Below are 13,684 nucleotides of genomic sequence, written 5' to 3' on the forward strand. Positions count from 1 at the left end.
GATGATAACATGTCGAATCGGTAAGATTACGGAATGAACAATACTGAGCTCTCTCGGGAAAAAAATATATTGATAAAAATAAATAAATAAAAAACAAAATGTATGAACTGAAATTGTAAAAACGTAGATAAACCTAATAATATAAAAGCAAGATATGATTGAATAAATAATAAAAACTGAGATTTGACAAATAGACATTGCCAAAATTGTGAGTTTAGATTGCTAATGTGTTCCTATTTTCATTAAGACTGTTTTTGTGATGTATTGTGATTTGAGAACAGCTAAAAAAGATAAAGTAAACCAAAGTGGAGAAAAAAAAGTGAAGACGGAAGGGGAAATCACGTGTTTCCGGTGGCGCTCCACTCGCCCATCGTCTGCCTGTGGTCTTGCGCTGGAATAGCCGATTTTCTCAAGATAATATCAAACTATCTTTTGAAAACTCACATTTAAACTAAGTGTGCATTTCGTCACGTTCACATTCGAAGCTATTGAAGAAATAAATCAGGACGGAAAGCAGAAGAGTGATGAAATGACAACGTCAACATTGCAGGTAGATCGGCGTTAGCTAAATAAGTTGCAGCTCTGGTGCAGCTAACAGTCACTGTGGCGCAAGCTGTAAATATGAACAAAGTATATAACATAATTGACTTTGGTAATTATTTCGAATAGATCCTGATTAAACTCACTTCTTGTTATGCTGCATCATAAACGTGTATATTCATATTGTACAGTTTTTCCAACAGTATCACCGGATACTGGGTTAATGTATTGATGGTTTGGTGGATACCAAGCTAGGATCGAATGTATATGTCTCTGTTAATCTTACATGTCTTATTTGTCTCTGCGTCACTGTCAGAAAGCGATTGATCTTGTGACCAAAGCAACAGAAGAAGACAAGGCTAAAAATTATGAGGAGGCTTTGCGCCTTTATCAACATGCTGTGGAATATTTTCTTCATGCCATTAAATGTGAGAAGTAGTGGTCGACCAATAAAGTTTGCATTTCATTGGAGCTGGCATACAGTTATGTTCATACTGTCGCCTGAAATGTGTTGCTCATGCAGATGAGGCCCACAGTGACAAGGCGAAGGAAAGCATTCGAGCCAAGTGTATGCAGTATTTGGACAGAGCAGAGAAACTTAAGGATTACTTGAAGAATAAAGACAAACAGGCCAAGAAGCCTGTGAAGGAGTCACAGAACAATGACAAGTAAGTACTAGTTATTCAATGGGTTGAATTTAAAGTTCAAAATTCAAACTTAGTCCGTTATGCCGTTTAATGAACCTGTAAAGTGGTCACCTAGCCAATCAAAAGATCCCATTAATAATATCTGTCTGGACCAATGAGAAGCGCTGTACTTAAGGCGATCGCCACATGCAAAATAGCGGTCTTGTAGATGGGCGAAATGTTATCGTGCTACAAAGAATGCGAGAAATGGCAAAAGGGTCCTTGTGTCAAGAAATCAAAATTGAGATATTTATACATTCAAATTCTGTATATAGATATATTATAATACATGAGCGTACCTCAAAAATTGACAGAATTACAGCCATTTTAAAGGTTCTGTATCACAGTAAGCCCTTCCACAGTTAACTACAGGCATATAATGATTCAATCTTACCTTTGACACCATAGCAATGTAATTTCTGATGAATTATGAGTTATTTTGCTGGCTATTTTTGTGATGGAGCAGCTAAAGCTTTCTGAAGCAGTGAATCAATATGAAGCACTGTGTTGAAATGGTTCATTGTTATTGAGTGTTTGCCGCGAAACATGAGTCATGACACTGCTTCACCACTGCTTTCCACTACTTTACACGGAGCCATGTATTCCGATTAGAATGAATTCGAACGGCCAAACAGAATGAAAATGCTCCATATAAACACCTAAAATGGAATGAAAAGGCTGAATCAAAATGGAATTTAATTTCAAGATGTTTTTTCAATAAAAGTATGAAAACTATCACAACCACTGTGCTAAATGACAATTAAACTCCATCTTGATAAATCACGTGAATGATGTCCATGTGTTCCGTGGCTGCCGCGGAGCTGATCCGATTCAAGGATCGGAGCATATAAACAGCAGATCGGGATGGATCACGGCACATTTAAACAGGTGACCAGAGATCTTCATTCTGAATGATTTCAAACGGAATGACTGAAAAGTCTCCATGTAAACCCGGCTAATGAAGCAACTGTGTTGAAATGGTTCAGTGCTTCGAGGCATATGACACAGTTCAGTGTGGTGACATCTGCTGGACAAAATTATTTTCACATTCAACAAAAGGGCAAAGTGTCATTAGCGTACGACAAGATTGGGAAGGAAACTGAAAAAAAAAGAAGAGGCACAGCCCAAACTGTAGCTCAGACTTTAAGAAAACTGAAAAAGTCAAGAGTTTATTCGAGCGCACGTACTCGAATGTGCACCATGCACAGCTTGACACCGAGGTTGCAGTTACGCTTTAGGCCAGAGTGTGGCAGACGTGAGTAAAAAAGTGACACACTTCACAAGGCTCCTTTTAACAAAAATAGTTTTTGAATGTAGAGTGAACTCTAGTGCATGCTCTGAGCATATTTCCAATTTTAGCAGAAGTGCAGAACAGTACTCACTAATGTGCAGCGTTTACAACTGAAACTGAAAAAAGGCATGCTCTCTAAAAGATTCGTAGGCCCTGTTTTATCAAATTTTCATTTTCACCCCAAATGGTGGTCATGGAACTGAAAAACGGAAGCTATATTTACCCCACCACACACGGTCTATCTGTACTTGAATATTAATGTGTATTTTGTGTGCTCTGTGCAGGAGTGACAGTGACAGCGAAGGCGAAAACCCAGAAAGGAAGAAGCTTCAGGAGCAACTTATGGGTGTGTGAATAATTGGTCTACAGGAAATCAGTCACAAGTCATGTCACAATTGAGACTATACATCTTGGTGGTAATACTACAACTGCTATTATTCCTATTCCTGCTAATAATAAATGTAATATTATAAATTATGATAATAATAATTTCAATTTGTAATGCACTTTTGATCTCGAAGTGCTACATAGAGGAGGGTGAAAGAAAAAAAGTTAAAATCATAGTAATAATTAAAAGTTATAGGCCTTTCTAAAAAGGTTTTCGGGCCTGATTTAAAAGAGTCCAGGCTCTGGGTGGCCCTTAACTAGGATGGGAGGCTGTTCCCAAAAAGTTCGGTCTCCCTTGGTGGAGACCCTGGTACTGGGGACTTGGAGGAGCAAGGTGTTTGAAGATCTGAGGGTGCAGGTGGAGGGCTGTAGTGTGATGACTTATTTGAGGTAGGTTGGTGCGAATCCATGGATGCATTTATGGGTAAGTAGCAGAAATATATGTAGCTCTTTTTAAATATAATATATATTTTAAATGTAATATATGTAGCTCTTCTCAAAGGACCCAATGATGCTTTGGTACACCAAAATTTTTTTGCATCGTTTGGACGTTTACCAATGCCAAGGCAGACCTTTCATTCCCTCAGGTGGCATTGCATTAAAAACTGACATCATTGTGTTAAGGATATTGCCACTTGGCTGAGAAACACTCAAAAAACCATTGTCAGTTAATACAGTTCGTTGCCACATCTACAAATGCAAGTTCAAAGTGTACCATGCACAACAAAACCCATATAATCAGCAACATCCAGAAATGCCTGGTCCCGAGCTCATCTGAGATGGACTGATACAAAGTAGTCACACAAACAAAGTGTTTCAAGGTCTGATTAGTCCACATTACAAAATGATTGTGGACATCATTTCCTCCAGGCCAAGAGGTAAATGACCAAAGTTCAAAAGTTAGCATCTGTGATTAGGGGTGGGAATCTTTGGACACCTCACAATTCGATTACGGTTCAGGAGATACTATTCGATTATAAAACGATTATTGATCCATTTTTAATTTATGTATATTGATGCGCTATTTCACAATATATATTTTTTCTATTTGTCTCACTAAGCATTAATCACTTGGTGCAACGGATAAAAAAACTCACGGATCGGACCAGATCACAGAATTGAGTCACGGATTGGATAGTGTTTCAGATCAGCAAAGAAAAAAAAAGTTAAATAGAACTTTGTCTTCATTTGTTTTATAAAACCCTTTTTCCCATTAAAAAGTAGGACACAATATTATTATATAGGGATGGTCGATACCACTTTTTTTAGACCGATTTCGATACTCAAATCTTCATTACTCACCGATAACAAGTGCCGATACATAAGTACTTATGATAGATAAAATTTCCCCAACGAAAACAATGACAATTTTATTAACAAAAGACCTATATATCCCAAATATAGCAAATTTCCTTAAAATGACTTGAAATTAATAGCAATTAAAAAAAATTCAATTTGTTCATAAAAGTCATTTTGCATAGAGCACACAATAAAATATGTGGTTGTACAACTTCCTATTAAGGAATACAGGGAAGTGCAAATAATTCAATTCAATACAATCGTTTTTCAAGTACTTTAGCAATATCTACCATGTTAAGAGTTCAACCGTGTTTTATAAAACACTTTTTCTCATTAAATAAAAAGATTCAACTCAAAATGTCAAATACTGTATGTCTATTTAGAATGTAGGAACACAACAGTGCAATATAAAGCAGGACACATTATTATATAGGGATGTTGATACAACTTTTTTTAGACCGATTCCGATACCTCAATCTTCAGTACTCGCCGATACTGATACCAAGTGCCGATACTATTAGTACTTATGATACATAAAATGTCCCCCAAAAAACTGACAATTTTATTTAAAAAAAAAGACCTACATATACCAAATATAGCAAATTTCCTTAAAATTACTTGAAATTAATGACAATTACATGTTTTTCAATTTGCTCATAAGTCATTTTGCATAAAGCACACAATAAAATTAATTTGAAAAAAATCAATAAATAAAATGAAACGAATAATCCAGAGCCCAGGGAAAACAAAGTACATACAATCGTTTTTCAAGTAATTTAGCAATATCTACCATTTTAAGAGTTCCTCAAGCTTTTTAGTGTGTGATGTTCAATTATATCTTGTTTTGAAATCCAGGCTTTTAATTTGGAAGTTTGCTCTGTATTTCCGTTTCCTGCTTCACGTTGTCCGTTCGTCATTTACCTCATAGCAGTGATCTGTTTGCACTTCAGACACATTAAATTGTTGAGTACAACTGAAGACTTATGTGCTCTCTTAATGTTGCGGTCAATAAATGCAAATAAATAACCATTTCAGCCTTTAGTTCCTGACCGAAAAAATGCCACAAGAACGGGGGCCGATACCAGTATCGATTCCCGTAGCAAGTACCGATACCCGGAAATGTGTCCTGGTATCGGCCCGATACCATTTGGTATCGATACTTTCTATCCATATTATTATATATATGGGCCATAAACAAGTATCCTGCCTAGTAGCCAGCTGTGCACTCACTGCTAGCAACAATACTAGCCGCTAACACCGGAGACTTGTGCCGAATTTCACAATTACTGCGTAATTAACTAGAAGGTTTTTTAGCGCCCTAAATTAAGCGATTTAATATGATTTTTGGGATGGCCATGTGTTGATGTTGGTTTGTAATGACATTAAAACAATTACCATAAGAATAGCCAAACTTGTCTTATAGCTCCGCTTTTTGAGACAATACAAACATCTGACACAAGAATCAAATCAATAATGGTGGCGGTTTTGCTGGTGATTGTTGCTGCCATCCAAGCAATGTATTTTTTCAGGGATCAGGGATGTTGATGCTTATTTCAGAAAGGCAATACCAAAGCCATATTATGCCTGTGTTAAAACAGAGTGGCTTTGTAAGTAGTAGAGTGGCCTGCCAGCAGTCCAGACAAATATGTGTGGCACATTATGAAGTACAAAATATGACAATGGAAACTAGGGATATCCCAATCACACATTTTTTAACCCGAACCCCCCCCACATTTTGAAGATCGGCCGATTCCGAGTCCTGATCTGATACCCCGGCATTACATTAAGGACAATTTCACAACAAACAAAAGGCTGCATTTGAAGGCAAGCAAGCAAAATGTATTTAATCTTACCATATCCTGACTTTGGATCTAAACTCACACCAGGCTAGACTGCCGGCCCGGGCGGAATTGGCGACCCAGCGAAAAATGTCAGACTCTCCAGATTCGCGCTAGGATAGGCTAAGCTAATCTAGCCATAGGCGCCGGGGTCCCTTCGAGGGCGACTGACGCCACTGCAGAGTCCCGGCGGACGCCTCAGCTGGATCCGCAAAGAGGATCCGAAGCACGTCCGGAATCGCCAGCACCTTATGGCGGCGGGGCTGCCTGACTGTCCGTCAGTGAAGTGCAACTGACGTTGCAAGGGAAGCATGCAACGCATCTATATCCTTTCTGCCACACGAAATGCTCACTAGCTTGCACACAGCTTTGCACATTAAAGATGATAACTTATTATCAACTAATAGCTATTTCCTTGTTTAGCCCGCTCGACGGCATTCAGCTAATAGTGTCACTGTAGCAAAGCCAAAGCCTATGCCGCACACTTAGCTGTGTGGAAAAATTAAGTCTCACTCTGTGCCACCGCATAACTCCAGATTTAGTACAAAAATTTGATAAATTCCTGATCAGAAGACAACGTCCGATCCTCATAGAATCAGCAACCCCCTGATCGGATCGGGACGTCCCTAATGGAAACTCTAGCCTGTTGATCAACTGAGGTTGTCCATCAAGTAAGAATGGTTTAGAATTGTACCTACAACGCTACAACAATTAGTGTTCTCAGTTCCCAAATGCTTGTCGAGGGTGGTGATGTAACACAGTTGGTAAACTTGAATCCTATACTAGCTTTTTTTTAATAACATGTTGCTGGCATCATATTCAAAATGAGGGAATATTTGCACACAAAAAACAATATATATAGGTTGAATATAGGTTGAAAAGGATTTGCAAATTGCATTTTGTTTTCATTGACCTTGTGCACAATGTCCCAATTTCATATTAATAATCATCCCTACTTGCGTACAAAAAAAAACTGGCTCAACTCCAGCTCTGTAACACTGGAATCCCAACTTGGTCCCATTTCCTCAACCAACCGCCAACGTTACCACACTTATAGTTCCAAGCCTACAGGTTATTCAAGTATGCATTGTCATGTCTGTGTCCAGGTGCGATAGTTATGGAGAAGCCCAATGTGAGGTGGAATGATGTGGCTGGGCTAGAGGGAGCCAAGGAAGCTCTTAAAGAGGCTGTCATTCTTCCAATCAAATTCCCTCACCTCTTTACAGGTACATGTTAAAATACATTACTATAGGTGACAGATATTCCTTGTTGTTACCAGATGACGAGGAGTGGGGTTGTACGTTGGGTGGCTACATGTCCACAGTTTAAAGAAAGCAAGTCGACTTGAAATGCGTGTGAAGACAATAACATGCCTTTTGTAGAGGCAGCATCTCATCACATAGCTGCTTAAAAACATTTGTAAATTAGTTTGCCGGTTTGTACTTGTCGACACATTTTCGAAATAGGCAGCTCAAAAAATTTTCATTTGATTGTTGCAATATTTGTAATATTAAAAAATGCCTAATATAAATTTTCCAGTTTTCAAAAAGTTTTCTTTTTATGGAGTGGACTGCAAGAAAATGTACAATCTACATCTAAAGTGCAAATGTAAATAAACAGGAGAGTCACTTTTATTACAGGCTCAATTTTCAAATGTCGCTGCCACACAATAACAACTGCAGCTGAGGTCTCACTTCTTCCCAAGTAGTTTTAGGACTGCAGCAAGTGAATATTTTCCTACTGAAAATTCCATCGAAATATTCGGGTATTCGGATAAAATAAATTATTTTTTTTTTTGCTTAAATAACAAAATTATAATTGTATTATAAATACAGAAGAAAAAAAATGTTTACTTAATAATGAGCGACCAAATGTTTTTCATTTTTAGATATATATATTTTCTTTACTTCAATTTAAACTGCTTTGCAGAAATTCTCCCCAGAGATTTTGTTTTATGAGACAAAAGGACATTAGAACCACCATAGCGATTTGAGTAAGCCTGGTTTGTTAAAAAGTGATCAGCACAGCAAGGACGGCAGGCTGTCGGCATCAAAGTGCAGTCATTTACACTTTTTGGAAAGTTAAAGCGTTAACTAATTAATTAATCACAAAAATTATTGAATTAATCATATATTAACGCAGATTAATCACACTATTAATTTTGACCGCGGATGACCCTTTAGCTGACAGCGAATTGTTACGTTAAAGGTAGCACAGGTTGTGTTTGAGCAATAAACATAACTACATGCATTAAAGTAAAGCATTTAATAAATGTTTGCGTATGACAGTCAAAATATTTGTTCATCTTTAACTATTGGGGTCATTTTTCCCTATTTTAAATTATGCAAGTAATTAACTGATTAGAAAAAGAGAAGGTTGAGCGTGTTGCAGTGGATAATTTTTTGGGGGAAATGTCGAAAATTAATTAAGCGACTAACTGATTAATCAAAATTCTAAAATGTGATTATACAGATTAAAAAATGTAATCGTTTGACAGCTCTAAAAGTAATCAACCGGCCCTTGGATTAGCATGAGCAACACTAGCCGCATTAGCATGCTGTATTACATATGGAAGAAGAAAAAAAAGACTCACTAGTGCCCCCTATAAATTTTTATCGACGCAGCCCCAGTTGTACGTTTCAGTAAGAGCTACAAAGATTTGGAGGTATTTATGTCAAAGACCTACAATAATGTCTCTTGGAGCCCTATGCTAAAATGAACAGGAAGTGAGCTACTCATTTTTGAATGTCTGATTTTTGCCAATTTTTTCACATTAATGGGGCATGCTTTTGCAAACTTCTCCTACACGCTTTATCCGACTGTTTGCGTATGACATTCACAATATTTGTTCACGTCAAACTACTGGGGTGATTTTTTTTTTCATTTTAAATTATGCAAGTAATTAACTGATTAGGAAAAGAGGACGATGAGAGTGTGCAATGATCAAGAAATGTTGACGACATCCTCATAACATTAAAAGTAGAAATAATTAATTAGGGGTGTTAGAAAAAATTGTGTTAGGATTCACACATTAAGCATGGAAGAATGTTATATTAATGGAACATTAAGCCTTAATATTTTATTTCAGTGCTGTTCAAACATGAAACAGACTGCAACCTGTTTGTTAAATGCAGTGGCTCAGTTATAAGCCTGAATTTTTAGATAAATAAATACATTTTCATACAAATCTTACAGTGTACAAGTTTACTCATTTGTATTTCCTCAATTTGAGTTTAAAAAAAAATCGCAATAATCAATTTATTTTATTTGTATCGGGATTTATCAGTATCTAATCGAATCGTGACCTATCAATCGTGATACGAATCAAATCGCCAGGTTCTAGGCAATTCACACCCCTAGAATTAATGTATAATACGCTTTTAAAAAAAAATACAGAATGTTTGATATGTCATTAAAGCCTTGAATATGTTAATAAATCATACCCGAATTTTTTTTGGAATGATCTTTTTTTTTTTTACATTGCCAATTTTCGATTGTTTTACCCCACATGTGGTATTTTGTACAAAATTTGGATACTCCTTGTAAGTGTGATAACTAAGTCAGTTAATAATGATTGACGTGACAATAAAAGCTGCTGACATCTACAAACTATTTTTCATTGTAATGGTAGTGCCACATGCTGGCAAAAGGAAATACGTTTTTCCTTTAACTCTTTGACTGCCAGACATTTTCAGAAAAGGGATGCTGAGTGCCAGCCGATTTAAGCATTTTGACTGATTTTTCAAGGACCACAGAAAATTACTATGGAAACACACATACTACCAAATGAAAGATTGAACTTTCATCTTTCATCAGAAAAAAAAAGTTTGTTTCTACCTTATTCCGTTCTTTAGTAATCAACAATAGAAAATGGTTAGTTTCACCCAAATGCGCTTGTTTTGGACCAAAATACGGAGAAATCAAGCTTTTAGTGAAACGATATTATTTCATGCACTCTAGTGAATTTTACACTTCTTTTTGTCCATGAATTATGCCACAAACACCTAAATAGTGCTTTACTTCTATAAAACACTACCACCAAGAATGAAAAAGTGTTTTTTGATAGCAAAATACGTTTATTTACATTCAACAGTGTAACAATTTGACAACAATTTGGCAAACTATTTACAAATGTGTGCAACTGTGGTACTATTTACAATTATGTGGATGTTTCAACGACAGTTTTTCTTCTTGTGTAACACTCCCCTGCGTGCAAGGAGACGCAACAGGATTTAATTTCACTGCGATTGCCTCTTCGCGTGCAGAAGCTACACTTTCTTGCCGGCCGTTTTTTCCGGGGAATAGCAAGTATATACTGCAGTGTGTGTTGCCATCAAGTCTACTATCAGGATCATGCTTCGGTTACATTACGGTGGTGTTACGTCTGGCTTCCTCATGTCCTTCAGTTCCTACCGGGTGGTAGGTGTTCTGATCCATCTTATCCACTCCATTCATGGTGGCATCGTAGTCCAGAACCAGTGTCTTCTCCGTGATCAGACTGTACCCGCTCCTCCGATGAATATGCATTGGACTCGGGGTACTCTTTATTGTCCGATCGAATGTCCGCTTGTGCAGCTCCGCGTTTTCCGGCGTTAGCAGCGCTACCCGGTGAGGCTTTATGACGAGAGAATAACTGCCGCGTCAATGCTTCCAACTGTGGCGTCAACCTCGGGACATACCATCATCAATGTGCATTGGTCGATGCTTTTCGACTACTCTCCATCGTCCGATCGAATGTCCGCTTGTGCAGAAGTACCCGGTCGGTTGTGCTGCGCGTTTTCCGGCGTTAGCGTCGCTAGCCGGTGAGGCTTACTACGTGATCATAACGGTCGCGTCAAGGCTTCCAACTTTGGCGTCAAGCTTGGAGTCACCATCATCATCATCGTCGACATCAATGCGCTTTTTAGTATTGATCGATGCTTTCCGTCTTTGAAAAAAATGCTTAAGCGTGAACTGCTTGCAACCGGTCGCCATTGTTGCTTCATCAGCCATTGTTGCATCATCAGCCATTGTCCCCTCAACACTCTAGCTCCGCCTCACGTCTTCTACTGAGGCCCACCCAATCTTGTCCAAAGAGAGTCATCGCTGCCATCTAGGGGCCAAAATGAGTCATACTTCTTTTTTTCTTTTTTTTTTGCTTTTCTAAAGAGCTCAGTATTGTTCATTCGGAAATGTCATCATCATTGCTCTTTTTTATTTATTTATATATATATATGTGTATATATATATATATATATATATATATATATATATATATATATATATATATATATTTTTTTTTTTTGTATGTGGGTGAGTATGTGTATGTGCGTGCGTGTGTGCGTGCGTGCGTGTATTTGTTAGCGCACCAAAAACCTATTAGAAAAAATCCCATACCGTTCACCTAAACCGAACACCGCCGTCAGGAGACCCGAGGGGACCAAAGAAAACCAAGGAAGGTGAAATCCAGCACCGACCAGACACCACCCACCGGGCCACCCACCAGAATTCTTCCCCAACCCAAGAAACATCTAAATTCCAACAAATCCAAAAAAAAATAAAAAATTAGGGAGACCTCAAGAGACCGAAAAAGAGACTGAGGGAAGGAAGGAAGGACAGACGAAGCCGAGTGAGATCCACAGACATCAGCCTCCACCGATTCAATGACCTGAGGAGGAAGCAGATTGTGTCTGAGTTTCGGTAGATGCTGGTGTGGTGGATCTGGCATGCATGAAAATCTCCACCAAAGAGGGAAGCCGTCGACCCCTGCCAGGACAGAGCAAGCGCAACACCTCAGGGCCCCCCAGGCCGCGGCAGCGCCAAAGGACGACCCCCGGGCCCCGCCAGGGCCACCGGCCGGAGAGCAAACCCAGGAGCAGGAGCGCCCCCCTCCCCAACACGGCCCGCGCCCCCGACCCAACGCAGCAGGACGGGGCACTGCAGGCCCGCCAGGCACCCCACCGGCCCCCAACCCCCGCACCCCCCACGACCCCCCCGCCCCCATCCACCCCAACCCAGCCCCAGCCGCCCCCAAGTCCCCAATCCCCCAGACACCCCCCCAGAAAATTGGAGGGGAGTTGTATAGTAGTTGTAGTCATTATACTAACTAGATCTGCTTGATACTTTCAGCACAGCTGCCCAAGGCTTTCCTCCACCCGTTTCCAAAAAACCCCAAAAAAAAACATAGTGAACGTCTTTTAACGTCCTCGGCGCCCCTCCGTAGGTTTTTACTAAACGTTATATAACGTTTATGGCAGTCAAAGAGTTATTTTATTTCTTCTAGCAGGTTAATCACGTCAACCTCATATTTGTTCGGAAGAGTGTTTAGACCTTCATGGTAATGAACTTTTTCATGGAATGCTGTTGCAACTCCTTGCCAAAAAAAAAACAGGACGCTGGCTGATTCGTGAGGGTCTTAACATTGACGAAAACTTATTGGGCGTTGCACTCATCACACCTGACAACAAAAAAAAAATCAAAATGTAAATGTTTATTGTAGGGATGTCCCGATCAGATCACGTGATCGGAAATCGGGCCCGATCATGTGGTTGCTGACTCGATCGGAATCGGACGTTGTCTCACCAAAGGAGAACATGCCATTTTCAACACTTGAGATTGGTCAATACATCGTAAAAATGACACCCACACGAGTGACCAAAAATATGTATATTTGGAAAAAATATGAAACTTGCCAAATTGTGACTTACGCGGTTTTGGCCCGACACCAGCGACAATAAATAATAATTAGTTATATAGTAGTTATATCTACATAATTCAACTGGTGTTCAACCTTAGTGGATTTGCAAAAAAATACTAATAATATATATATTTTTTTTTAAAGCAAAACTTTGTGTGTGTGTGTGTGTGAGAAGGGGGGTGGGGGGTGATGGAATAATCAATAGGATTACAGATTTGAAAATTATTCGATAGTGGTACCATAAATTTTTGATCAGGCCTGTTTCATGAGTTTTTTTTCTATTCTATTGATCCACTATTCAACCAAGGTCAAGATCAAATTATGTATTATTACTTTAGTCACATTCAAGTTATTTATGTGCCCACTCTTTTTTCTTTTCTTTTCTTTTTTTTTACTTTTTTTTAAGTTTCCCTCCATTAATAGCCCAGTGCTAACAATTTTGTCGAAGTGTGTATTTATCCTATATATTAACATCAAGATGTGTGCATTCTCAGGAAAGCGGACGCCATGGAGGGGCATTCTGCTGTTTGGTCCACCAGGAACAGGGAAATCATACCTGGCCAAAGCTGTGGCCACGGAGGCCAACAACTCCACTTTCTTCTCTGTCTCCTCGTCAGACCTCATGTCGAAGTGGCTGGGAGAGAGTGAGAAGTATGTTACTAAGCGTGTAACAAAAAACGATTTGAACGGGAAATCCTTTTTTGATTTGAACATTGCGATTGCACCGGCACACAGACTATTGAATCGGTCTAAAAATAGCTTGAACCGATGGCCCGGTCAAAACATTATAAATCGGTTTTATGTTGCTGATACAACTGTTGAAAACTGTCTTATAAAACAACCAAAACACGGTGCGCGCTCCCTGTTCACCACGTCGCCAATAGCTGGGGGGGCGGGAAGAAAAAACATGGCCATATATGCAAATTGCATACAATAATCCCACAATCCTCGATGCGGCCAGTGACGC

The 13,684-nt window shown here is 39.0% G+C and overlaps 1 protein-coding gene across 4 annotated transcripts in view; it reads left to right on the plus strand.

Annotated features, from left to right (window-relative positions):
- The first annotated feature begins 338 nt into the window (after positions 1-338).
- The window catches only part of vps4a (vacuolar protein sorting 4 homolog A), a 73,474-nt gene continuing 60,128 nt past the window's right edge, over positions 339-13,684 (plus strand). For 2 of the 4 annotated variants that reach the window (XR_015094595.1, XM_086073613.1), the window contains exons 1-6: positions 339-550; positions 857-968; positions 1,064-1,208; positions 2,802-2,863; positions 7,148-7,267; positions 13,212-13,368. Coding sequence is in view for 3 of the 4 variants with exons in the window: in XM_086073613.1 (XP_085929739.1) it covers positions 530-550; positions 857-968; positions 1,064-1,208; positions 2,802-2,863; positions 7,148-7,267; positions 13,212-13,368 (617 nt within the window). In the remaining variant the exon portion in view is untranslated. The remainder of the gene's footprint in view (positions 551-856; positions 969-1,063; positions 1,209-2,801; positions 2,864-7,147; positions 7,268-13,211; positions 13,369-13,684) is intronic. The other 2 variants (XM_086073615.1, XM_086073616.1) reach the window with 2 other exon arrangements.

This window comes from Leptonotus elevatus, chromosome 4, assembly GCF_054856555.1.
Source record: "Leptonotus elevatus isolate MCC_2025b chromosome 4, RoL_Lele_1.0, whole genome shotgun sequence".
NCBI lineage: Eukaryota > Metazoa > Chordata > Actinopteri > Syngnathiformes > Syngnathidae > Leptonotus > Leptonotus elevatus.